The 25,362-nt window shown below is 34.1% G+C and overlaps 1 protein-coding gene across 7 annotated transcripts in view; it reads left to right on the top strand.

The window, feature by feature from the left end:
• The window catches only part of LOC148947921 (protein NDRG3-like), a 230,895-nt gene that overhangs the window by 156,038 nt on the left and 49,495 nt on the right, over positions 1-25,362 (top strand). For all 7 annotated transcript variants that reach the window (XM_089095556.1, XM_089095558.1, XM_089095562.1 and 4 more), the window contains 3 exons: positions 1,369-1,510; positions 8,171-8,317; positions 16,887-17,156. In XM_089095556.1, coding sequence (XP_088951682.1) covers positions 1,369-1,510; positions 8,171-8,317; positions 16,887-17,156 — 559 coding nt within the window. The remainder of the gene's footprint in view (positions 1-1,368; positions 1,511-8,170; positions 8,318-16,886; positions 17,157-25,362) is intronic.

Below are 25,362 nucleotides of genomic sequence, written 5' to 3'. Positions count from 1 at the left end.
AAACGAACAGACCTTAGATGAGTAATCAATCTCAAAACAAACAAACATTTCCACAAATAAAAATGAAAATATCGCCCCCTTTAAGCTCTCCAAAGGCTAGAGTATCATTTGTGCTTTACTGAAAAATGTTTTGTATTTCCAACTGTGTTTTTCTACAACAAGAATAAAACAAGAAAATGACAATGTTGTTGAAGTTTTACAAATAAATGCTGCCACAAATAAGAGTGAAGCTACCTCTCCCCCCCCCCGCAAATCCAGATTTTCAATTCACACAAATAATACAAGATTCTACGGTAAAAACATTATTAAAATCTAATCGAAATTTTTTATTGAATACTCAATTTTGTCCAGGATTTAAATTATAATCCAGCATTCTAATTCTTGAGCAAAGCAAAGGAAAAATAAACATTAAAATATTCCTAATATTAGCCAATAATAATACTAAGATAATTTAAAGAAAAGTAATGTAATGAAACAGATTTCTAAAAATGAAGTTACCATTCTTCCGCTTCTCAACAACTTTTGATATCCCCTTGGCTGGGAACGTATCCTGAAATCTTAAGTTAATTGCAAAATGCTATTTGGTGTCTATTTTAAGCCCTTTTTTGAGAAGGCCTCGTCCCCATCCTCATAACTTATCCGCATGGATCCCCGTAGCCCAAGAACTTGTAGGTTTGGTTTTCAAGCCGTCGTTGCCCTTTTTTGGAATCTTATTTTCAGACGAATAATTTTTTCTTTCACACATTGACAAAAATTTACATAACGATCAAGTCGATAAAAAAAAAAGTTTGTTGGCCAATTTTTGGGAGTCTTGAACCCTCAACGTTTTTTATTTTTTTTGTATTTTAAATGAAAACCAATTTGGCTCTGATTCTACGGAAATAAACTTCAGAATATTTTTTCAGACTTCTGGAACACAAGGGCCGCTGAAGTTGAATAAGAATTATTTTAAAAGAACTTTAAGGGTTTTGCGTAAAGAGCGAGGGCTGATGAAGGGTTAGTTCCCCTCCCCATATACGGAATAAGTTTCGTTCGTTTTTAAGTTTTAATGTTGCTCCTTATATTTAGTTGAAAAAACTTTTTTTTAAATTTATTTAATCAGAGAAAAGGCCCATTCACAATGAGATTTTACTAATACCAAGAGTTAGTGTTAGTTCGAGCCACTCAGGATGTGTCATATGTCTTTTCGGTCAATCGAAAAATGTTATGAAAAATCTGTTTGGCTCAAATTACGCTAGTTAGATCCCGACAATATTAAAATCTTGTAGTGAATGGACCTAATGTTTGTCGGGAAAGCGATTGTTTACCCTAGCTGCGCGTCAATGAAGTGTTTGTTAAAAACTCATTTGGTTTATATTCATTTTTTAGATTTGTTTATCCTACAATGGGTGAGCTGTCAGAGCAATTGATTGATGTAATGGCCCATTTCAATTTGAACAGGGTCATTGGCCTTGGTGCCGGTGTTGGTGCCAATATTTTAGCAAGATTTGCTATTAATTACCCAGAAAAGGTAGGTCTAAGGATGAGCGTAAAACAAATATTTTAAAGTCCGTTTATTAATAAAAGATCGGACTCCTGCCTGGTGCCGGTGCCAGTACCAGCATTTAAGCCAGATTTGCTATTAATTACCCATAAAATGTAAGCATCAGTTTAAAACGGATATTTTGAAGTATATTTATTAGAAAAAATTGGACTCGGTATTAGTGCTGGTGGCAGTACCAACATTTTTGCAACATTTGTTATTAATAACCTATAAAAGGTAAGCGTTAGTGTAAAACAGATATGTTGAAGCTATGTTTTGGAAAAAAATTGGACTTGGTCCTGGTTCCGGTGCCAGTGCCAACATTTAAGCCAGATTTGTTATTAATTACCCATTGAAGGCAAACATCGGTTTAAAACAGATATTTTAACGTCTACTTATTATAGAAAATTGGACTTGGTCCTGGTGCTAAATTGGACTTGGGTTCTGGTGCTAAATCGGAATTGGCCCTGGAGCTAGTGCCAGTGCCAACATTTAAGCCAGATTCGTTATTAACTACCCAAAAAATATAAGCATCGGTTTAAAACAAATATTTTAGAGCTATGTCTTGGAAAAATAATCGAACTTGGTCCTGGTACCGGTGCCAATATCAGTGCCAATATTTAAGCCAGATTCGTTATTAATTACCCAGAAAAGATAAGCATCGGTGTAGAGAAATCTGTTTGTTTATTTGGACACAATTGGACTAGATGCCGGTCTGGGTGCCAACGTTTTAGCCAAATTTGCTCAACTTGGAGACGAAGGTAGGCTACGAACTAGCAACATATCGGACACGATTGACGTACTTCGTTAGCGTCAACGCAACTTTTTTTGTTAGGGGGAGGGATACAAATTAGAAAAATGAAGATATAAGAATTATAATATGGTCGAAAGCATAATGAGAAATGCATCGATCTATTGGGAAGATCTAAATAATTCGGTGGACATGTCCCATTCAATCATTCTGCGTGTGTTCTTGGCCCTAGGCTGCTGACAACTTTTCTGTAAGGAAACAATTAACGAAACTCGTTGACATTTCGCTCGTACTCATCAGGGTGACAAATATTTTCAAGATCTAAAATCTTTGACTCTAATGAAAATTTTGATACTTAATTGCAATTTTTCCCTCAACCATAGTTTTTCGTAACAATTTTTCAAGAGCCTACGGCTGTAACGTCATGTATTTTTTTTCCGAAATATCAAAATTAGACTTAAATGACGCCAATTTTTCCGAAATATCAAAATTAGACTTAAATGACGCTAATTGTGCCTCTCCTATTTATTGTCAAATTGTCAAATTTGATCCCGCTTCCCCTATTCAAAAAGGAAAAAAAAACTTCGCCTGTCAAAAAGCTTTAAAAGATTGTTGCTTAAAAATTACTGATGTGGCAAAAATCTGATTATAACTGATTATAACTTTCCTAAAAAAAAAAAAAAAAAAAAAAAAAAAAAAAAAACAGAACACCAATATTTAGTAAAATAAGACTTCTTAAATTCATTACGCAAGGACTGTGGTCAATGGAAGAATCCCAATTTCATTTTCAGACAGGAAACTTTCTCGAAACAAAAACTGTGTTGCTCAATGTTATCTTCTTCAGAATATTACAAACAGAAATGCTTATCAAAACATTTTCTCCAGTGATCTTTTCCCATGTGGAGTGACCTTCCAGCAGAGGTTATCCCTATGGAGCTATCTTTCTTCAAAGGAATGCAAACCGTTTTGTACTGAAGAGCGGTGATAAATGATAAATCCCATGGATAATAACGTATCTTCTAGCAGTTTACGACCACACAATATCCCATGGATAATAACGCAGTTACGTTATTATCCCATGGATAATACGTATCTTCAAGCTGTTTACGACCACACAATTTTTGCAAAAAAAGCTGCCAGCAGTAGAATATATGAATTTTTTTTTACTCAACACATTACAATACAATAATGCAAGAATTTTTTATAACAGAATTTTAATTTTCTTCTATTTTTAAAGTATTTATTATGCTAGCTCCCAAATCCCTTGGTACGCCTTCAGCAACTAATTAAAATAACAGTCAACAAAGACACAGCAAGGTCTAAAAAGGCTTACGAGAAACTCAAGTGAGGGATCCCCTCCCTAAGGCTGGTTGAAAGACCCCTGCTGTCACAAAATAGTGCTATGAAAATATGCCTTTTTGATATTTTGGACATACCCCTTCTTACCTCACAACAAAAATCGGTTGTGCTTATGCAGCTATTTGAGTAGACGGATTATTCTACTGTCTCTATTCTTTTGAAGGTTTGTATTGGAATGAAGAAGTTGTATAGATGAGGAACTCAATTGTATTGGAGGGGGAATGGAGATTTTAAAGGAGGCCCTAGGCGGTCAATCATTTTGATCAAAAGCTTCCGTCAATCGATTGTCTCAAGCATGATTGACCGTCTAGGAATCTGTTTGACGCTTTAGTAAAGCGTTGACGGTGATTGATAAAAATTTTGGATGACTCAATCATTCTGATCAAAGGCAATGTGTTAGATTAGCTTTGGTCAAGATTAAAGGGTTGATTAAAGGTTGATTAAAGAACGCGTCAATCGATTTGACGCAAACTTTTGATCAAAATGATTGACCGTCTCGGGCCTTCTTAAGATTTTCCTCTTATGCTCAGCTGCTTACACCCCTGGCAGTTATAGCTTCTAAATAAGAACATGCTTAATGGTTCACAAAAAAAAAAATCTTTGCAAACTAAGTTGGAACCATTAATAGACAATCACAGGAATTAACAGGGTTGGGGTATAGTTGGAACTTTATCGTTGCTCTTGTTCTAAAGTAAGATGTATAAGCAGGATCGCCACTCCAGTGAAATTACGGTACTAATCACGGTCTCTTAAAAGTACCACCACGACATAAAAGTATTCAAAATGTACTACTTTGAGAAGTATTTCAATAGAACTTTGATACTACCCATGGCAACCCTTTGCTAAGACCGGGTAAATCAAAGCTTTATTCTCAATTGATTCCTACTAATAAACCAATTCTGAACATATGGTTGTCGTCATAACAGCAAATGAAATTTAAGAAATGTCAAAAACACATTAATCTTGGTGAAAGAGAGGCATCGAGCTGCTATTACTACTACCAGCAACTCACTGCAGCACCAAACTGCTTAAGGTCAACAAAGCTGCGCACGCTCCTCCCCCCTCCTAATATGTTCAAGTTCAAAGCTTCAATCTCTAGTAAAATATGCAATTTCGCTGTTCATATTATTGTCTTAAGAATGAAGCGAATACCAATTGATGCCTTTTTTCCTGCTCTTTACGAACAAAATAATCGCTTCTCTCGCAAATTAAAATTTAAGCCCTTTTTGAACCCTTGAAAATGACAAAAAAAAATTCTAGTTTTTGGGTATAAAAAAGGTTCAATCATGGATTTCAAAATTTATGTTTGATTATAAATACATTTTTTAAAGTTTTATAATCCACAAGCATTGATTTATTTTCGACATTAATTAAAAAAAACTTTTTCCACAAAATAAGTTTTTCAAAGAAAAACAAAGAACTCCATTAAACAAAAAATGAGCAAAAACAAAATCAAATAATACCAAGCGTGAAACTACCACAAATCAGCATTGATAAATAAATGAAACTCAAAACGAACAGAAATTAACATAAGTTGGTCACAAAACCCCTATGCCTTCCCAAGGCCAGAACAAAATTTGCACTTTACTGAAAAAAATATAATTTTTTTTACTTTTATAACTTTAATAAATCAAATAATATTAACATTTTGATTACTAAATATCAGTATATGTATATTAAACTGACAATGCACATTCATTTATATCTTTTCAGTAGAATGCAAATTTTGTTCTGGCCTTGGGAAGGCATAGGGGTTTAGCGCCGAACTTGTGTTGATTTCTGCTCGTTTTCAGTTTGAATCGGTTATTTGTTGTAATTTCTGTTTGTTTTGGGTTTAATTTATTTATCGATGCTGATTTGTGGCAGTTTCACGCTTGGTAGATTATTTGATTTGATTTTTGCTCATTTTTTGTTTAATGGAGTTCTTTACTTTTCTTTAAAAAACTTATTTTGTGGAACAAAATTTTCCAATTAATTTCTGTTCGTTTTATATTGACATAGTCTTTTCAGGGAAAAAGAAAATAACACTTTAAATCTTTTCGTTTAGGGAACATTTAGTTTTCGAACATAATGGGCAAATGGGAGGGTGGGCGTGGGAGGGTGGGAGTGGAAGGGGGATTAGTTGCCTTCCAATCACGCTCGACTTTTAAAAAGAGCATCAGCCATTTCTATTTTCTATTGAATGAGCCCTTTTCGAAGTTCCCACGACAACTCCTTCGATACAAAGTGCCCTGGTCTAAACAACAACAAAAACAAAAAATATCACTAATCACTTTCGAATATTAAAAAGGGTACTAACCCTTTGAATTTGAAATCGAATGAGATCTGTTTCAAGTTTCTACGGCAACGCCTTCTATGAAAACCTTATATGCCCCCAGGGCATAACTTAAAACCCTTGCCCTGAGGGCTGTGGCTGAGGGCTCAAAAACATATTTTCTATCTGGAAATCAACTACGCTGAACAAAATAGTTATCTCAAAATTTTGATTGGATGTGCTGGGGGGAATGATGGGCGGGGGGGGGGCTAGTTGCCCTCCAATCACTTTCGACTGTTATAACGGGCACTACTCCTTTGAATTTCCAATTGAATGAGCCTTTTTTGAAGTTTCTACGACAACGCCTTCTATAAAAACCTTATATGCCCCCAGGGCATAACTTAAAACCCTTGCCCCTTGGGTTGTAGGGGAGTGTACTCCTCAACAACATAGTTTCTATATGAAAATCAACTACGCTGAACAAAAGGTATATGTCCAAATTTTGATTGGATATGAGTGAGGAAACGATGGGCGTGGGGGAGGGGGTCTAGTTGCCCTCCAATCACTTTCGACTGTTAAAAAGAGCACTAGCCCTTTGAATGTGTAATCGAATGAGCCTTTTTTCAAGTTTCTACGACAACGCCTTCTATAAAAACTTCAAATGCCCCCAGGGTATAACTTAAAACCCTTGCCCTGGGGGTTCTGGGGGAGTGTCCTCCTCAAAAACCTATTTTCTATTTGGAAACCAACTACGCTGAACAAAATGGCTATCTCAAAATTTTGATTGGATGGGTTTGGGGGAATGATGGGCGTGAGAGGGGGGGGGGGCTAGTTGCTCTCCAATCACTTTCGACTATTAAAAAGGGCACTAGCCACACCAATTTCCAATCGAATGAGCCCTTTTCGAAGTTTCTACTACAACTCGATACGAAGTGTCCGGGTATGGAGGAAAAAAAAGTAAATAAAAAAATAAATAATACATTGTACCCATATCGCTCCTTACTCGCGCTGCCTATGATATAGGTGAAACGGCAGTTTTATGCGGCCTAACAGAATAAGAAAATATGGTGGATTTGTCCTGAATTTTTCTAATCAACTTGGTCTTGACAAATCAATGTTTTTGAATTATAAAACTTTTACAAAATGGATTTATAATGAAATTTTATATGTAAGTTTGAAACAAATTTTATAACCCATTTTTTAATCCAAAAAATATAGAATGAAATTATTATTTTCAAGGGTCCTAAAAGGGCATAAAATTGAATTTGCGAGAAAAGTGATTATTATATTCAGAAAGAACATAAAAAATGGCATCTAGTGGTAGGCTATGTTCAACTTATTTTTAGGTCAATAATATGAACTGCAAAATATTTACCCAATCTACGAAGTTCCAATTTTCTTTGAATCCCTTTTTATGATCTCTTCCCACCGCCCTTTCCCTTTTCGTTTAGCGCAAATCAATGACCAAAAAGCACAATCATTGTAAATTTTGTTTGGTGAAAGATTAGTGGTCTTTCAATTTATTTGCCTGAAAAAGAAAAGGATCATTCAATTTTCTCCTTCATAAATTGTCAATGGAATTTTCAAAACTGCATTTAAAACTACCCTATTGATGTTTAATTTTTTTTTTAATTTGTTATTTCCTGTACGTTTGATTGAAATGGAATCAAAAGAAAAAATAATAATATCAAAATTGTCTTTTAATTATCTTTTTTAAAAGTAAACTGCATTTGTTCTTTCTTTATTTCTTTCTTGTTAACTTTATTAGTATTTGTGATATTATGACAAATAATGAACACACTTAAAAATACACAGTGTTATTTTTCAGTGTATTTTAGTATTGGAATTATTTGGCCGTATCGTCGATGCTGAAAATATTTTTTAAACATCGAAAAACTACATGTAAGTAAATATAAAAGGAAAATAAAAATGTATTATAATTTTTTTTCATTCCTGAAAAATTTCTCTTGTAAAACAACGTGCTTTGAGAGACGGCAGCCAAGTTGATTGCTCCTAAAATATTTCATGACTTTTTTATTTGATATAGCTATTTCGAAAACTTAAAAATGACACCTCTTGAAAAGTAATAGTTTTGGATACAGGATAGTTTCATTCTAATGTATTATTGTATTAGAAGTAATGCACTATTGGCCTAATTAGAACTATATAGAGCGAATACACTAATGTACAGATATATCAGAAGAAATACTGTTTCATGGAAAAATAACTATTACGCTGAAACGGGCTAAAATGGTCTAACTATAACCGTGTTGTTCTGTTGTAGGTTGACGGCCTGATTTTGATTAACACAGCTTCAACAGCTGCTGGATGGATTGAATGGGGTTATCAAAAACTGAATGCGCGCCACTTGAAATCCAAAGGGCTGGGGGAAGGCACTCTGGATTACCTTATGTGGCACCACTTTGGAAGAGTAAACCATTTAATAGTTACTTCTTTTGCCTTATTCCTCTTTCTTTCAATTTCTTTCTTTAGCTATAAAACTTTTGCTTCTGTTTTCTTCTTTTTTACTTTTTTCTTCTATTCTTTTGGCTTTCTTTTGACTTCAACTTTCTTTTCATTCGACTTTCTTTTTGACTAAAAAACATTTACTTCCTTTTCTTTCTCCTTCCTTCTTTTTTAACTTTTCTGATCATTAACCATCCTTTCTATCCTTGAAAGTGGCTGAGTTAGAGAAGTGAAACCTTCAGGAATGAATCGAAGGCCTAAAATATGCTCCGAGAAGCTGTTATCAAGCTGCGGTGTCTACCTATTTCTTATTTCTAGGTTTTAGATTAAACAAGAATTTAGTAAAATGATTTTATTTATTTTGTGCTGAATTTACCGAAACAAAAAGAGTACATCTAAAACCTGGGTTCTTCAAAAATGCACCCAAAATTGCTTCGGAAATGTACCCGTGGGTGCTTCGAAATGTGCTTAAAAAATGCTTCGGAAATGTGCCCAAAAATGCTTTGAAAATGTGCCTGTGGGTGCTTCAAAAATGCGCCCAAAAATGCTTCGAAAACGTACACGTGGGCGCTTCGGAATGTGCTTAAAATTCTTCGAAAATGTTCCCAAAAATGCTTTGAAAATGTGCCCGTGGGTGCTTCGAAAATGTGCCTGCAGGCGCTTCGAAAATGGGCCCAAAAATGCTTCGAGAATTCGAAGGAAGATATTTTAGATGTATTCCAGACAAATTCTCTTTGGATAGTAATGGGTACTCTCTTGTATAAAGTTTATCAGTCAAAAAGTTGTACTAAAAAAAATTGTTCAATCCCACTCTCTAGGACTCTATTGAAAGAAACGTTAATTAGGAAATATTTAGGCTGATAGATTGCGAGAAATCGTACTTTCCGGCCACCCACTAGGAATTAAATGGAAAGAAGGCCGACCACAGATTAGGTTGAATAGGTCATTAAAAAGGATTTAAAGATTTTAACTTCGTAGGAGAGGGCAGAGTTTAATTTTGAACAGATTGGGGTGGAGGAGGACCGCCCTCAGATGACTTTGTGAAAGGAGAAAGGAGAGAATGAAATATAAAACAAAAGACAAATCAAGAAACAACCTGACTGGATAACTCATAAAATATATTTTGTTTCTTTTTCTTCAAGCATGCGTCAAGGGAAATAAATATATGGCGGTGGCTTGTTCCGTGTTTCTAAGCGCCTTTTTCCATTAATATGTATTGCAGTTTCAATACTTCATTGAATTATCACTCCAACTTTGTGGCGCAGCCAGATAAAAAATGAACCTTAAAACACTTTGTGTAGTAAATTTAGCAAATTTTTGGATACATAAGTTTTTTGAGTTTTGATATTTTGATTTTTTGTTTTTTTTTAACACTTGACTTTTAAACATATTGAAAGATGTTTTTTTGTGTTCAGTTTTTTTAGTTTTGATTTTTTGTTTTATTCGTTTTTTTTGTTCTTAACTTTTTTAGGTTTAAAATAAAAATATTTTTTTTTTAAAGAAACTTTTTTAACTTTTAAATTTTTCGGTCACTTTCACCACACATGTCAGGACTACACTTACAGAGAAATACGTCACTAGTTATTTCAAAGTATCCATCTACGTACAGTTGTTATTTTTGGAGTTTATTACGTCATCGGTTACAATAATAGCAATACATTTTAATATACCATTTTAGAATTTTAGGGATGTACACAGGGGTTGGGACCTTGCCCCTTCTCCCCCCGCTATATACTAATTTTCTTGAATTTCTAAGCTCTTGTTATTCAAATTATTGTCAAATATGTTTTTATTATTACCCCCTCGATTTTTTTTATTATTGATCATCCTCTTCCGCCCCCCCCCCCCACCAAAAAAAAAATCGACGTACGTGCCTAGATTTTAGGAATTATACGTGCTGCTTGTTTTCTAAAGACAAATAAAAATAAGTGAGTCCCTCCAACTCAATCTCTATTGGAAATCCAACTAAATCATTACATTAGTTTAATTTATGAATCTTTTTGTGGCCGTGCAGTTTTGTGTAATGATCCGGCGTGCTTATTTTTGTTACTGTAATTTTATTTTCCTATTTACCTCGGCGCTATTGTAGCAGGAAATTATATCCAAATATGGAGCTAATGATGTTATTATGTAGATTGAAATGTTATAGATTAAGCTGCTCAATGGTGCAAATTTTACTTTAGAGCCTTATCATAGTCTCATCAAGCTGATTGCAAATTCATGATTTTTATTGTTTCATATTCTTTACTCTTTTTTATATATATAAAAAAGACTATAATATTGAAAAAATACAAAATCCTTTTCTTATGCATGTTTAAATTCTTCTTCTTTTCTTTCTTTTATCCAGCGGTATTTGGTCCTCCTTTCTGCGCTTCCTCTTCTTTTTCGTTTCTTAATAATAGGTTGGCGATACTTCACGTAATGGATAAAATCAAACTGGTTATTGTTTCCTTTTCGTACTCCTGAAAAAAAAAAAAAAATCAACCCTGTTCTTTCTTCTTTTTTTTTATCTAAGACTCTTTGCTTATTTGTAATCTAATTTGTCCCTTTTTCTCTATTATTCCTTCACTTTACTACCTATCTATCTTACCTCTTACTCGACGTTCAATAGTTTTCCACTTTTATAATTCCTCACATACATAACTTTTTCTTCTTCATTCTTTACTTTACATTCTTTACTCTTTGCCGCCATTTTACAATTTTATTCGTCTGTCTTTTTGTTATTTTGTTCTTTTTTATTTTAATCTTATTTTTTTACAATTTCGTATAGTGGATAAAACATAAATAATTCATTTATTTATTAAGTTCTGCTAATATTTTGCAAGGATTTTCTTGAGCCGGGCTCTCATAATTATGTACACTCCAAGCATCTATCTCTTTTCTCTCCTTTGTGTATCGCACTTTTATTTTGATTACTGCGTATATCTGTTTTCCCTTTGGTGTTTATCGCCATTATCTTGAACAGGATCAAATATCATATTTCTTTTCTGACCTTTATAAATGACGACCCAGAAGTGTGGTTAGATAAGCTTTTCTATTTGAAACTACTTTCCCTTTCAAGTTTTAAATCGGGGAAAATGTATTCTGGGAATGTTTAAAAAGCATTGTTGTCTCAAGTTCATTAGGGCTTTTGGTTGAAAAGAAGCAATCCACGGTTGTTTGTAGAAGATACAATCATAGGCAGCGCAATAGCGCTGCCTAAGTAAAGAACGATGTTGGCACAATGTATTATTGCTTTGTTTCTTTCTTTCTTTCTTTCTCTGTTTTAGACCACGGCACTTCGTACCGAAGGAGTTGCCATAGAAACTTCGAAAAGAGCTCACTCGATTGGAAATTGGAAGGACTAGCGCCCTTTTTAATAGCCGAAAGTGATTGGAAGGCAACTAACATCCCTTCCACGCCCACCATTTCCTCAAACACATCCAATCAAAATTTGTTAGGTAGCCATTTTATTCAACGTAGTTGAAAGATCTGGAAAATATGTCTTTGAGGACGACAACCCCCCACAGCCCTCCGGGCAAAGGTTGTAATTTATGCCCTGGGGCATATAATCCATAACCTATATAATAATTATAGAGGCTATACGATTATAATAGTTATTAGAGCGACTTAAAAAAAAAGTTTAAAAAGGCAAGAAAAGACGTTAACTAAAATGCAATTACTTGAGTGCAAATCATGAACTTTCTCACTGCACCATCATGTCATGAATCAAACCCACTGCACCACTGCAGTAAAGGGGTTGAGTCGAACGAGGCTGGGTTAAATAGGGTTGAATTGAAAGGGGGTCTGCTCGTGTGGGGTCACTACCCTAGTAGTGATGGAGAAAAGTCTAGAAACTCACGGTTGAAATAAATTTTAGTAAAAAAGGCTCAATAACTGATGTGAATGCGTCTTTATTTAAGAATATAAACATTTTCGTAAGGTTTGCTACCCCATGCTGTCAAGTTTCCAATCACTAGTAGTATTTCATACTAGCCTGCTAGCGGTTGAAGATTTCCTCATTATGACTAAAAATGCAATTGAATTAGAGAGCTTCAGTTTTTTCTAACCATTGTTTGGTCTGTATGGTAATATTAGTGCAGTAAACTTCCAGTAACTACAAAATTGTATTTTTTTTTCATTTCACGTTTATTCAGGTCATGTTTTTTTTTCATTTTTATTATGGTGCTTGCTATCTGTGTCACTGAAGTTATTCCGAAAAATCCTAAAAAAAGTCACTGTTTTTTTAGACCTTAAGTATCTTTACTCAGAGACTTTTCCCGATTAGACATGGTCCCTATGTGTGTCAAGTTAATAACCAAGGCCGTATCCAGGGGGTTAGGGGGTTTGAACCCCCTCCCCGAAATGTTTTCCTGATTCGTAAAAACGTAACAATAATACATATAAACAGAAATGTCTGGTGCAATTTTTCAAAGTTTTTTTTTTAAATACCCTCCTCCCCGAACAAAAATTCTGGATATTGCCCTCTTCCCAACCTATAGTATTGTATGTTTTTATTTCTCAAATTGTGATTGGAAGCTGAACCTGTTTGCTTTTCTTGTGTTGCAGGATCTGATAGTTTCAGTTTTTCTCATAATTATTTTATTTTAACAGTAAAACTAAATATAGTAAATCCTAAATAAACACCAGTCTGCATTTTTGTAGATTCTCTTCTGCCCGGTTGGTAGTTCAAGCTCAGATTATTTTTAATTTTTTTTATTCTTATCCATTAAGATACATTCAGTTTCAGCCATAGTTTTAAACTTTACAAAAAAAAATGTTACGGCTATCACTGAGAATTTATCAATAACGCAAGACTCGCTTGCAAAAATTCCAATATAAGAAAACAAATCCCAATTACGTAACTTACATTTTATTTTATTATTTTATTTTAGGGTAATGTTTAGTATATACTTCTCCTAAGATCCCAAGCTCAGAAATAAATCTCCAAGATCTCCGGGAAAATCTCAAAGAGTAGCAGCACTGAATAATGTATGTCTTTCCTGCATCGCAGAATAGGAGTAATGACAATAAGCTTTTAAACTAATTCAAATAACCGGCAAAAATATTTTTGTGGTGAAGAAATTTTTTTTTCTTTACCGAGTAATAAATTGAAAAAGTCGCACATTTTTTTCGATTTTTTTTTCGACTAGTATTTTAAGAGGTAAAATTTATAGCTGTTTCATTACCATGTGGAATGATTTCTTGCATAGATATTGATTTATTAGACAGTTTAAGTTTACGATTTTTTTTGTAATTTTTTTTTTTGTAATTTCAAGTGGTCACCAATTAGTATAAAAAAAAATTTGAAAATAATCAGTATTCCTTCAATATTCTGGCACGTGTTCCAAATCTTAAGCTGATGCCTGATGTGCTGCTGAATAATTTTCATGTATGCAGTAATTATAGTAATTTAAATTCTTTGTGCGTCCTTTGCACCATTATTGGACATATAAATCTGGATACTGTGTGAATCATGCCCAATTTTTAATTGGAAGAATGTATAAAATCTAGTTTGCACTATTCTAATAAATGCTTTCTATAATTAAAGGTAGATTTGAAAGCCCGTTATTGAAATATTTCACTCTTTAAAAGCGAATACTATATGATTCAAGCCTGAATTTAATCGGAAGCATGTAAATAATGCAAATAATTTTTACTCCAATAACTAGTGATTTCTTTGATTGAAGATAGATTTGAAAGCCCATAGATGAAAGATCTGGCTCTCTAAAAGTGTATGATATGTGGATCGCGCCTAATTCTTAATTGGAAGAATGTAAATAATCTAGTTTGCAATATGCCAACTAATGCTTTCTAAAGATGGATCTGAAAGTTCATTGATGAAAGTTCTTGTACTTTCTCTAGAGTGGATGATGTTTGAATTGTGCCCAATTCTTAGTTGGAAAAAAGTAAATAACCTAGTTTGCAATATTCTAGCTAATGCTTTCTATAATTGAAGATAGATTTGAAAGCCCATAAATGAAAGATCTGGTTCTCTAAACGTGGATCTTGTGAATCGTGCCCAATTCTTAATTCGAAGAATATAATTTATCTAGTTCTTACTAGTCCAACTAGTACTTTCTATAATTGAAGGTAGATTTGAAAGCTCATTGATGAAAGATCTTGTACTTTAAAAGCAGATTCTATGCGAGTCATGCCCGATTCTTAATTGAAAGAATGTAAATAATCTATTTTGCCCTATCCCATCTAATGCTTTCTATAAATCAATATAGATTTGAAAGCCCGCTATTGAGATATCTCCCTCTTTAAAAGTGGATGCTATGTGAATCATTCCCGATTCTTAATTGGAGGAACGTTATCAATCTAGTTTGTAGTATTCTACCTATTGCTTTCTATAATTGAAGATTGATTCGAAAGTCTGATGATGGAATATTTTGCAAATTTCTGGCAATTGTGGGCTATTGAATTTATAACAATTTTTGCCGGGATAAAAGCATGAAATGAATATTTGAATTTAGCTTCTTTTAAACTGTTTTGTTCTTTGCATTATTATTGAATTTATAAAAGTGAATGCTATGTGAATGATGTTCTTAATTGGAAACCGTTCTAACTAATTAATTTAAGAATTGAGGATAGATTTAAAAGCAAGTCAATGTCATATGTGGTTAATTTCCGCCATTTGCGATATATTGAATTGGTAACAATGTTTCTCTGCAAAATCTTTGAAGTACATGACCATTAAAAATGTAATTTAATCTTGGATTGGTGGCAAGTGGAAATTTACACAACGATATATATTATAAAAGAATAGGAAAAATCGAGATTTCAAGTTTTGATGAAGATGATCTCTGTGTGTAGTTATACAGTTTTGGTAGCAGCGGACGTCAAATTTAAAATGAAGAAACATTTTGAAAAGATCAGCAAAATAAGCTGAAAACATAAGGCACTAAACATATTCAGAAAATGTAGCTTCTTTTTACCGGTTTTTTGTCTTAAGGCATCAACACATGAAATTTTTGAATTTCTACGGACAAAGCAAAACGTCAAATTTTTACGATACGATACGATACGAATTTATTATGTCAAATAACAAGAATTAAATGAGACACAATATAATTTAAATAATCACTCTTCCTTGTCACTTATTTATTAAAATGAGACACAAAATACTGTCGAAAAGACAATCTGTATCGGTATCGATATAGACATCGGTATCGATATCGGTATCGAAAAGACAATCTGTATCGGGCTTACAAGACTCGAGTTTATTGTGGTGCCCTGTATTACACCCTGTTCTTGCCGGTTCAGGGAGCAAATCTTGATGCCTGCTTGACTCCAAGAGCTTCTGTCTAAAGGCCATTGTAAGCTGGTGTCGCCTGGCATCAAGTCCATCTAGGCCTAGGATTTTAAGGCTATCTTCATAATTCATTAATTCCGGACCTAATATCACACGGTAGCTCGTTTCTGCACATTCTCAAGGTCTTTTCTTTGCTCTTTACTTAACCCCGGATGCCACACAGAACAAACATACTCTAAAATACTCTGAATGTGCAGTTTATAGAAATTCAACAGTGAAAGACGACTAAAAACGAATCGCCGAATTGTGACTAGATTACGCAACGTCAATTCGCCTTCTTAGTACAATTATTTACATGATCCATCCATGACATTTTTGTGTTAAAAGTCACACCTAAAATTGTTATATTATTTACAATTGGCGCATTTATATCACTTTTACTAGGAACTTTCTTCTTCAAAAATTTCAAAACTCTAATTTAACTAATTAGATGTGTTTATTTATTTTCCGGTTCAATGTCTTAACAGTAACTGAAATGTTGGGCTGTCAAGGCTGTATTCAGGAGGGTTAATAAGTAGTTTGAACCCTCCCCCCCCCCCGAAAATTTTGGTCCGACTCGTATAAACGTAACAAAAATGCATATAAACAGATTTGTACGAGTTTTTCAAGTTTTTTTTTTAAACTAAGTTTTTTAAGTTTAAGTTATTTATATATATATATATATATATATATATATATATATATATATATATATATATATATATATATATATATATATCCATCCATCCATCCATCCTTGGGATATAAATTATATGGATATAAATTATACGTCCTTGGGTAACTCCCGATTTAAAGGTCTAAGATCCGGTTTAAAAAATTTTATAAACTGTACCAAACGTCCCAACATTGGTGACTTACGAAGCTCAAGTACATTAATGACATTTCAAAAATACTTGAACAAATAAAACCAGATTAACGATTTACAGTACACTTTAAAACATAACTGAATAGATACGTCTAATAAAATTTTTCAAATTTGTAATTCTGAAAAAAAGGATTATGCATAGAGAGCATGTTTTCAGTCTAACTGTTAAATCTATTGATCTTAATCTTTTTTAGTTCTAACGGCTTTTCAAATTCAAATCTCGAAACTGGTTTAGTGTTGCTAAAACAAAGTGGAAAACAAATGACAATTCACATTTAGTTCTATTTTATATACGGTTTTTTTATATCTATTCTTATGTATGGTTTTTTAATATAAGAATATATTTTTATATGTTTTATTCTATTTTTATAGGGATATCAGGAAAGGCAGCATGATTTATCTCAAGTGTACCGGGAATACTTCGTTCAACATTTAAATGCAAAGAACCTGGCTCTGTTCATCGATTCGTATGTTCAACGATCTGATTTGGGAATTATCAGAGAACTGGATGAGACTAAAAAGGACAAAGTTCGTCGGATCACTGTGCCAGTGCTCAACGTAGTTGGAGCACATAGCCCCCATGAAGATGATACGGTTACGTTCAATGGGCGCTTAGACCCTACTAACTCTACTTGGTTGAAGGTATAAATTAGGTTTATTTTTAGATTTTTTTTTTTTTTTTTATTAAAAGGTCATATTTCGTTGACTTACTGTAACAGTACTCAACGTGGCGGGAGCACATAGCACATTTTTACATTAAAAGGACAAAGTTAATTGGATTGACATATCTGTACTCAACGTGACTTGGGTGTCACGTTGGTCCTAATGTTAAGACAACGTTAGTCCTAACGAATATGTTAAATAGGCGCTTAGACTCTACTAACTCAATTTGATCGAAAGTATAAACCAGTTCCATTTCTTAGATTTTTTTTTCTTTATAATGGTTAGGTTTGTCTGACTACTTCATCGGTAATTAACGTAATGGGAACGCACAACCCCGATGAAGATGATATGGTTACGTTAAATGGGCACTTGGACCCTACTAATTTGACTTGGTTGAAGGTACAAATTTGGTTCATTTTTAGATTATTTTTATTATTATTATTAAGAGGTCAAATTTTGTCTGCTTACTGCACTGACACTCAACATAAATGGAGGGTGTAAACCTCATGAAGATGATACGGTTGCGTTCAATGGGCACTTAGGCCCTACTAACGCGACTAAGTTGAAGTTATAAATTTGTCAGTTTTTTAGATTTTTTTTCATTGAGAGGATAGAATTTAAAATCATTGATTCAAAAATATTAATTTTAGAATGATGTAATTTTAGCTTGTAGCAAAAAAAAACTCTTCTTAACTGAAATGCTAAGGATAGGATCGGCTAGTTATCTTTATTTCATTTTTTCATATACATTTACTTTTAATATATTAAATGTAATATTTTATTTATAAATGCGATAATTCCGTTATATAAGAATAGTATTACAAAATTACTTTTATTTTTATATTTACATTACATCCATTATTTTTTTATTTAAATTTATTTAATTTATCTGTCCGTTACATTTATATCTCAATACTGTAGATTGAAAGTTGTATGCACGAACTAAGGGCTGGACAGAAATAGTTTTTTTGTGGCCTTATAATTAATTCGGCCGTATTGTTGCCCATCTTTCGAGCTAGGATTTCTTTGAAGATTAACACTCATTTTGAACATTTTTATATTGAGAAAATGTAATATTGATTAATATCATAATATTGAGAAAATGTAGCGAATTCTTGGCAAAGTGTTTTAAATTACTTTAACATGGACACTCAATGAAGACAATCTGTTTTTCCAAGCCGTCAAGTAGCATATTCATTGAACTAGTAAGTAACATCACAAACATAATATTGAAAATATTCCATCGGAGTGAGAAAATCTGTCGAACTTAAAATCTGTCAGCCTAAAAATGCTCAAAATGAGCATTAATCTTAAAAGTATTCCCATTCTTAACCTCCTGGGACCTGGTGTCCACGTCTGTGGACACCCCCATAAAATATTTTTTGTGCAAAGGCCTCGCCACCTAGCAAAGATTTCGTTGTTTCAACATGCTTTTTGGACCTGGAAAGTCATCTACGATTTTTTTCAGAAAGTTTCTGCGACTTTTAGTGTTTTTTTTACAAACTAGAAAAGGCTAAAATAAGGAGATGAAAAAAAGCCAAGGTAAGAAAAAAGAAAAAAAAAGAAAGTGGTGAGAACGAGTTCTGAGAAAAATCAGGTGTACTCTCTTGATTGTAGACAGTGCTTAGATAGTTTTAAAAGCAGTTAGTTCGATAAGTGCCATCTTTTGGAACTTGAAAACCTCCATGTCCACGTCTGTGGACAGGCGGTTCCAATCGAGTAAAAAGCTAGGGTTGATTTTTTGTAGTTCAAATCTTGATTCTAATGGGGATAGCAGAGGCCAATGATTGTTTTATTTACTAAATTGGTGACAACCTAGCCGCCACTCACCCATAAGAAATCGCCACCCCTGTAAAGTGTGCCCACCCCCCCCCCTTATGTCTCCCAAACCCTTTTATTCCTTACTTTATAAAAAACTTTTATTCCCTTTTTTGCAAATAAAATCAACCAAAATCACAACCCGTAAGTCTGCTAAAAATTAAACTATTTTGTATATATTATTTTTTCATTGTTGAATATTTGGTTATTTTATTTGTTACCCTTTTTACCTTTTTATATTATGACCTTTAAAATATTTTATAGTTATGACCTATATTTATGACTTTTGTATTTTGTGTTTTTTGACTGTTACCTGTCGTGTTTTCGTTACAGTGGTAACTCTTTGTTGTTATTGTATTATTTTGTTATTGTATTTTTTTTTTTACTAAGAAATGTAAATTTGGTCCAATAGGGTTTGTGATAGTTCTTTTGCCAATCACTATCTATCTATCTATCTATCTATCTATCTATCTAGCTATTAGTTTCAAGCTTACTAAACCTGTTCCTTTATTGTAGTTTCCCTTGATGACGCCCTTGGAATGCTCGATGAGAGTGACCTGGACATCTCTGATTTAGATGATGATGAGGAATGGATAAAAAACCACTCCTTGTCGTCTTCAGACTCTGACGGTGAACCAGCTGTTGCAGTCATTCTGTCATCAAGCAGTTATGCTGTTCCTCCAAATGTTGAAAGTGAAGAATCTGATGACAACGCACCCTTAGCAACCCGTGCCAAACGCTTGAAGGCTGACAAAGTATCAGCAACCTTGTCCTGGAGGAAGTTTAGGCGGTTCGATAATCATCGTGGCCCGGACGTGGGCCCCGCTCATTTCCAGGACCACGCCGATTGGAGTACAGAACAATTGTTTTTGCAATATTACCCGGAGAGCTTCTTCGAACGTATAGCTTTTTGCATGAACTACAACTATCAGTTGGCCCACCACAAAAGCTTGAATGTAACTCCAGACGAGCTGAAAATTTTTGTTGGTATGTCATCCTGATGGGGAACCTCAAGGTTCCTCGGATCCGCATGTACTGGTCTGGGAAGTTTAGGGTGGAAGCCATATCACAAAAGATGACTCGAGACAGATTCTTCACAATCCGGTCGAACCTGAAGTTCGTTGTTGATTCAGAAATCTCAGACGAAAAAAAAAACGAAAATAGGCTTTGGAAGGTGCAGCCGATCCTTGACAACTTCAGGAATATCTGTCTCCAGTTGCCACGGGACAGGAACTATTCAATTGACGAGCAGATGATACGCTTCCAGGGTATGTCGACTCTCAAGCAATATGTCCCTAACAAGCCTAATCCGGTTGGATTAAAGAATTTTGTCCTTGCCAGCTCCTCAGGGCTGATACTTGACTTCCAAATCTACCAGGGAGCCACCACCCTAGGAGAGCAGCTGGTAGCACATGGCTTGTCAGCTGGGATCGTACTGCGCTTGTCTGAGACCCTACCAGAAGGTACATACATCTATTTTGACCGATTCTTCTCTTCTATTAAGCTTCTCGATATGCTGGCTGAAATAAAAATAAAAGCGAACGGAACTATCATGAAGAACCGTTTGAGTGCCAACGGCCCAACGCTTTTTACCGAAACGGACATGAAAAGAAAGGGTAGAAGACCCTCTGTCATGTCTGTGTGCTCAGATAGAAAAGTAGCTGTGACCCAGTGGTATGATAACAAAGTGGTTCTTCTGTCTTCAAACTGCAAAGGTATAGAAGAGGAGACACAGGTCAAATGGTATGATAAGTGCCAGGAGTCTTACGCGTTGGTCAATGTCCACGAAAAGTCTCCAACTTCTGCATCTCCCTGGTTGGGGTAAATCTTGTGGACCACATGATTAGCTGTTAACGGTTTGAGCCGCATACTAAAAAATTAACTGTGTGTCTGTTTCATCATTTTGTGGATACTGCACTAGCCAATGCATTTCATGAGCTAAAGGGCCATGGCCCAGAAGTTTCCGGTGACCTCAAACAGCTCATTGATCTTCGTTTCAACGTGGCCGAGTTTTTGCTCAATTCTGGAAGCTCGGAGTCACGAGGTCAAGAAAATAGCAACGAAGAGCCATTGGGTGAAACTCAACACCGTGTTTTGAGTGTGAAAAAGAGGCCAATCCCTCCACCATATGCCAGAGATGCACTGCATCTACCAGAATTTTGTGACTTGGTGAATGCAGCCCGGTGCAGAAGGCCTGGATGCTGCAAAAGGTCAAGATGGATGTGCTCGCAGTGTAAAATCATTCTCTGCTTGACACGAGACAACAACTGCTTCAAGAAATTTCATGAACAGTAATGTTTTTTTTTAAACGGTTTGATATATCTCTTTTAATAGACAAGACAGACTTTTACTATACTTTGATCTAAAGAGGGACACAATGTCTACTCATGTGGACATCCTCCAGAGGGAGGGAGGGGGGTTCAACTTTTTTATTTAGTTGATCAATGGTCAAAATGATTTTTTTTAAGTCAACTACAAAGAAATGAACATAATCAGAAAAGTATTTCTATGGTCAGGTCTCAGGAGGTTAAAGCCGGCCTAAAATATACCCCTATTGAATAAATCTATCGGCCAAATAAATCTTATTTATTGCGCCTTCTTGTTTTTCAAATTTGAAATATTACTAACAACTAACTGCAGCATCCAACCACCTGAGGCCAATACAGATACGCACGCTCCTTCTCATTCCCAGTCTATCTAAACCCTCCCCCTTTTCACCCTTCCACGATATTTCCCTTAAATCTTTCTTTGCGGTATCCCCTCACCCCAACCGGGGATGATCTGCTTTTTGTTTGGCCCTAGACGGTTTGCCGACAAGGACGATCTTTGGTAATATGTCATCCTTTATCCTCAGGACGTACCCTAACCACCTCAACCTTTCTCTCATTATAGGCCTGGAAAGCGGGACTGAACCACATTTTCTTACAATTTATTATTTGAATGTTTCCTAGGAATAATTGAATGTTTCCTAACTAATTGAATTAGTATTTAAATGCTCCCTAAGATCGCAAATATGAAATACTACCAACAACTCACTGCAGCACACAACCACCGTAGGAAAACACAGCTACGCACGCTCTTCCTCCATCCCAATCTGTATAAAGCCTCCCTCTTCAACCCCCCCCCCCCCCCAAGAAGTTCTCCTTTCCCTTAAATCTTTCCTTGTAACATCCTCACACCCCATTTGGGGACGACCTGCTTTTTCCTTTGCCCTAGACTGTTAGCCGATAAGGACTATCTTTGGCAATCTGTCATCCTTCATCCGCAGAACGTACCCTAGCCATCTCAACCCTTCTATCATTATAGCCCTAGAAATCAGGATTAGGGTTGCCATCTGTTGCACGAAAGTGCCATTTTAATATAGGGATTAATAGGGAGCAATTTTGAAAATCCAAATAGCAATGTTTACAATATTAGACATTATAATTTTAATAACCCTTTTGGGTCTGAAAAGAAAAAAAAAACAACTATGTTCCCTAAAGTCATTTTGATTCTCATTATAGTAAGATATTTAGTCATTATAGTAATGTTATAGTCATTATAGTAAGATATTTAGTCATTATAGTAATGTTATAGTCATTATAGTAAGATATTTATTCATTATAGTAATATTATAGTCATTATAGTAAGATATTTAGTCATTATAGTCATGTTATAGTCATTATAGTAAGATATTTATTCATTATAGGAATATTATAGTCACTATAGTAAGATATTTAGTTATTATAGTAATTTTATAGTCATTATTGTGAGATATTTATTCATTATAGTAATATTATAGTCATTATAGTAAGATATTTAGTCATTAATGTTATAGTCATTATAGTAAGATATTTAGTCATTATAGTAATGTTATAGTCATTATAGTAAGATATTTAGTCATTATAGTAATGTTATAGTCATTATAGTAAGATATTTATTCATTATAGTAATATTATAGTCATTATAGTAAGATATTTAGTCATTATAATAATTTTCTAGTCATTATAGTAAGATATTTAGTCATTATAGTAATTTTCTAGTCATTATAGTAAGATATTTAGTCATTATAGTAATGTTATAGTCATTATAGTAAGATATTTATTCATTATAGTAATGTTATAGTCATTATAGTAAGATATTTGTTCATTATAGTAATGTTATAGTCATTATAGTAAGATATTTATTCATTATATATATATATATATATAATAAATAAATATCTTAAGATATATAATATCTTTAATATAATATAATATCTATAATAATAATATCTATAATATAATATCTATAAGCTCCAACATAATATGTCCCATGGGCAATGTAATTATCCTACGTACCTAGGAAGTCTTTCTGAGAATTCTGTTTTTAACTCCGGTAACACAAGAAGAGCTTGCTAAGGTTGCTAAGCTTTTAAATAATGGAAATTCCCCGGGGATTGATGAGTCGTCGACCAATATTGTTAAAGCCATGTTACCTAGTAATAATAAAGTTATGTGTCATTTAATAAATATGTCATTTAGATCGCGAAATGTTCCGGATTTTTTCAAAAAAGCGAAAGTGTTACCGCTATATAAAAGTGGTGACCGGACTAATTGCTCAAATTATAGACCCATTTCTATTCTTTCGGGTTTTTCTAAACTAATTGAGCGATGTTTTTATAATCGAATGTATAATTTTCTCTGTTCAAAAGATTATTTTTCAAAAACTCAATATGGATTTAGAAAAGAGCATAGTACGCAGGATGCTATATTAACTATGGTACAATTTATTCACGAGTGTCTGGACAAAAAATGGATCCCTGCGAGTATATTTTTGGACCTTGAGAAGGCCTTCGATTCGTTAAGCCATGAAATATTGTTGTATAAATTAAACCACGGTGGGATACGAGGACCAGCGCACGATTTTATCGCATCTTACCTAAGTCGTCGCTCCCAAGTGACTATGATCAACGACACAGTTTCGGATCCATGTCTGTTGTCAAATATTGGTTTCCCGCAAGGTTCAATCCTGGGACCACTGCTTTTTATAATATACTTCAATGACCTTCAATCAGCGACATAAATCCTTGGGCTGAATGTTCTTTTCGCCGATGATACCCGATCATCACTTACTGGACATTTGGAAGAAAATCTCAATGAGAAGCTGCAAATCGTATTTTCACAACTTCTTCTATGGCTAAAAGCTAATCGTTTGTCACTAAATGCATCAAAAACCAAATTTATCATTTATAGTAGAATTGGGCAGAATGCACAAGGAATTTCAACAATATTTGATCATGCTTCAAATATTCAAATTCAGAGGGTAACTTCGTTCCGGTATCTTGGTATTATTATTGATGAAAACTTGTCATATAATGAACATTGTAATAGATTACGGGTTAAAGTTGCTCAGGGGGTTGGTATAATGCGCAAGGTTTCAGCATTTTTTTCCATATGAAATCCTACGTCTAATTTATTTTGCGTTGGTTCATTCCCATCTTACGTATTGTCCTCTGATATATTTGGCAACATTCAGATGTCATGTGAAACCGATACAAATTCTTCAAAACCAGGCTCTTCTATTTTTAAAGAAATATTTACCATCACCGTCTTCGTATCCTAATAAGAGTAAAACTGAAACTCTATATCTTCTAACTAATATTTTGCCTGTTTCACAGATATTCACCCTCAATTCTTTTTTATTTAAGGTAAAATATGACCTGTCGGAACTACCTACGTACTTTCGTTCGAATACTTTTTTCCCTGTGCAACATGCCCATTCTTATGAAACCCGACATAAATGGAACATTCAGCACCTAAAATTAAGCACAGAGATCACGGTTCTTGCCATTATTTTCAATCATGGGTTCATGGTGTCTTCATCTACCATTTATTGATTGCAGCAAATCTCTTCCAAATGTAAAAAAGCAACTTCATTCTATCCTTATAAATAATTTTAAGAATTCATAATATATTGAAAATCTGGGTATATTTTATAATATTGTTTTGTTGGGTGTTTTGCCCTGTGAGATGCCGGTCATCGGTTACCCTTATTCGCCCGTTGTTTTTTTTTTTTTTTTTATTGGTTTTTTCGGTGGTTATTTGCCCGGTGTCGGTGGGTTTTTGGGGTGGGTGCACGTCTATTGGTGAGTCATGCAATAACTCTTATTTATTTTTTTGTTGTCAAACAGGTTTATTCCGATTGTTGTACCGTGTTTTTGTCATTCGACCTTGTGTCTCCGGCGTTTACCCTGTATTTATGTCTATTTTGTACAGATATTTTAAAATTAAACCTTGAACCTTGAATTACTATAATGACTAAATATCTTACTATAATGACTATAACATTACTATAATGACAAAATATCTTACTATAATGACTATAACATTACTATAATGCCTAAATA

This window comes from Artemia sp. Qi Xiang Cuo, chromosome 10, assembly GCF_049724085.1.
Source record: "Artemia sp. Qi Xiang Cuo chromosome 10, ASM4972408v1, whole genome shotgun sequence".
NCBI lineage: Eukaryota > Metazoa > Arthropoda > Branchiopoda > Anostraca > Artemiidae > Artemia > Artemia sp. Qi Xiang Cuo.
Note: the sequence above shows the minus strand (reverse complement) of the source record. Positions and strands in the feature narration are given on the sequence as shown.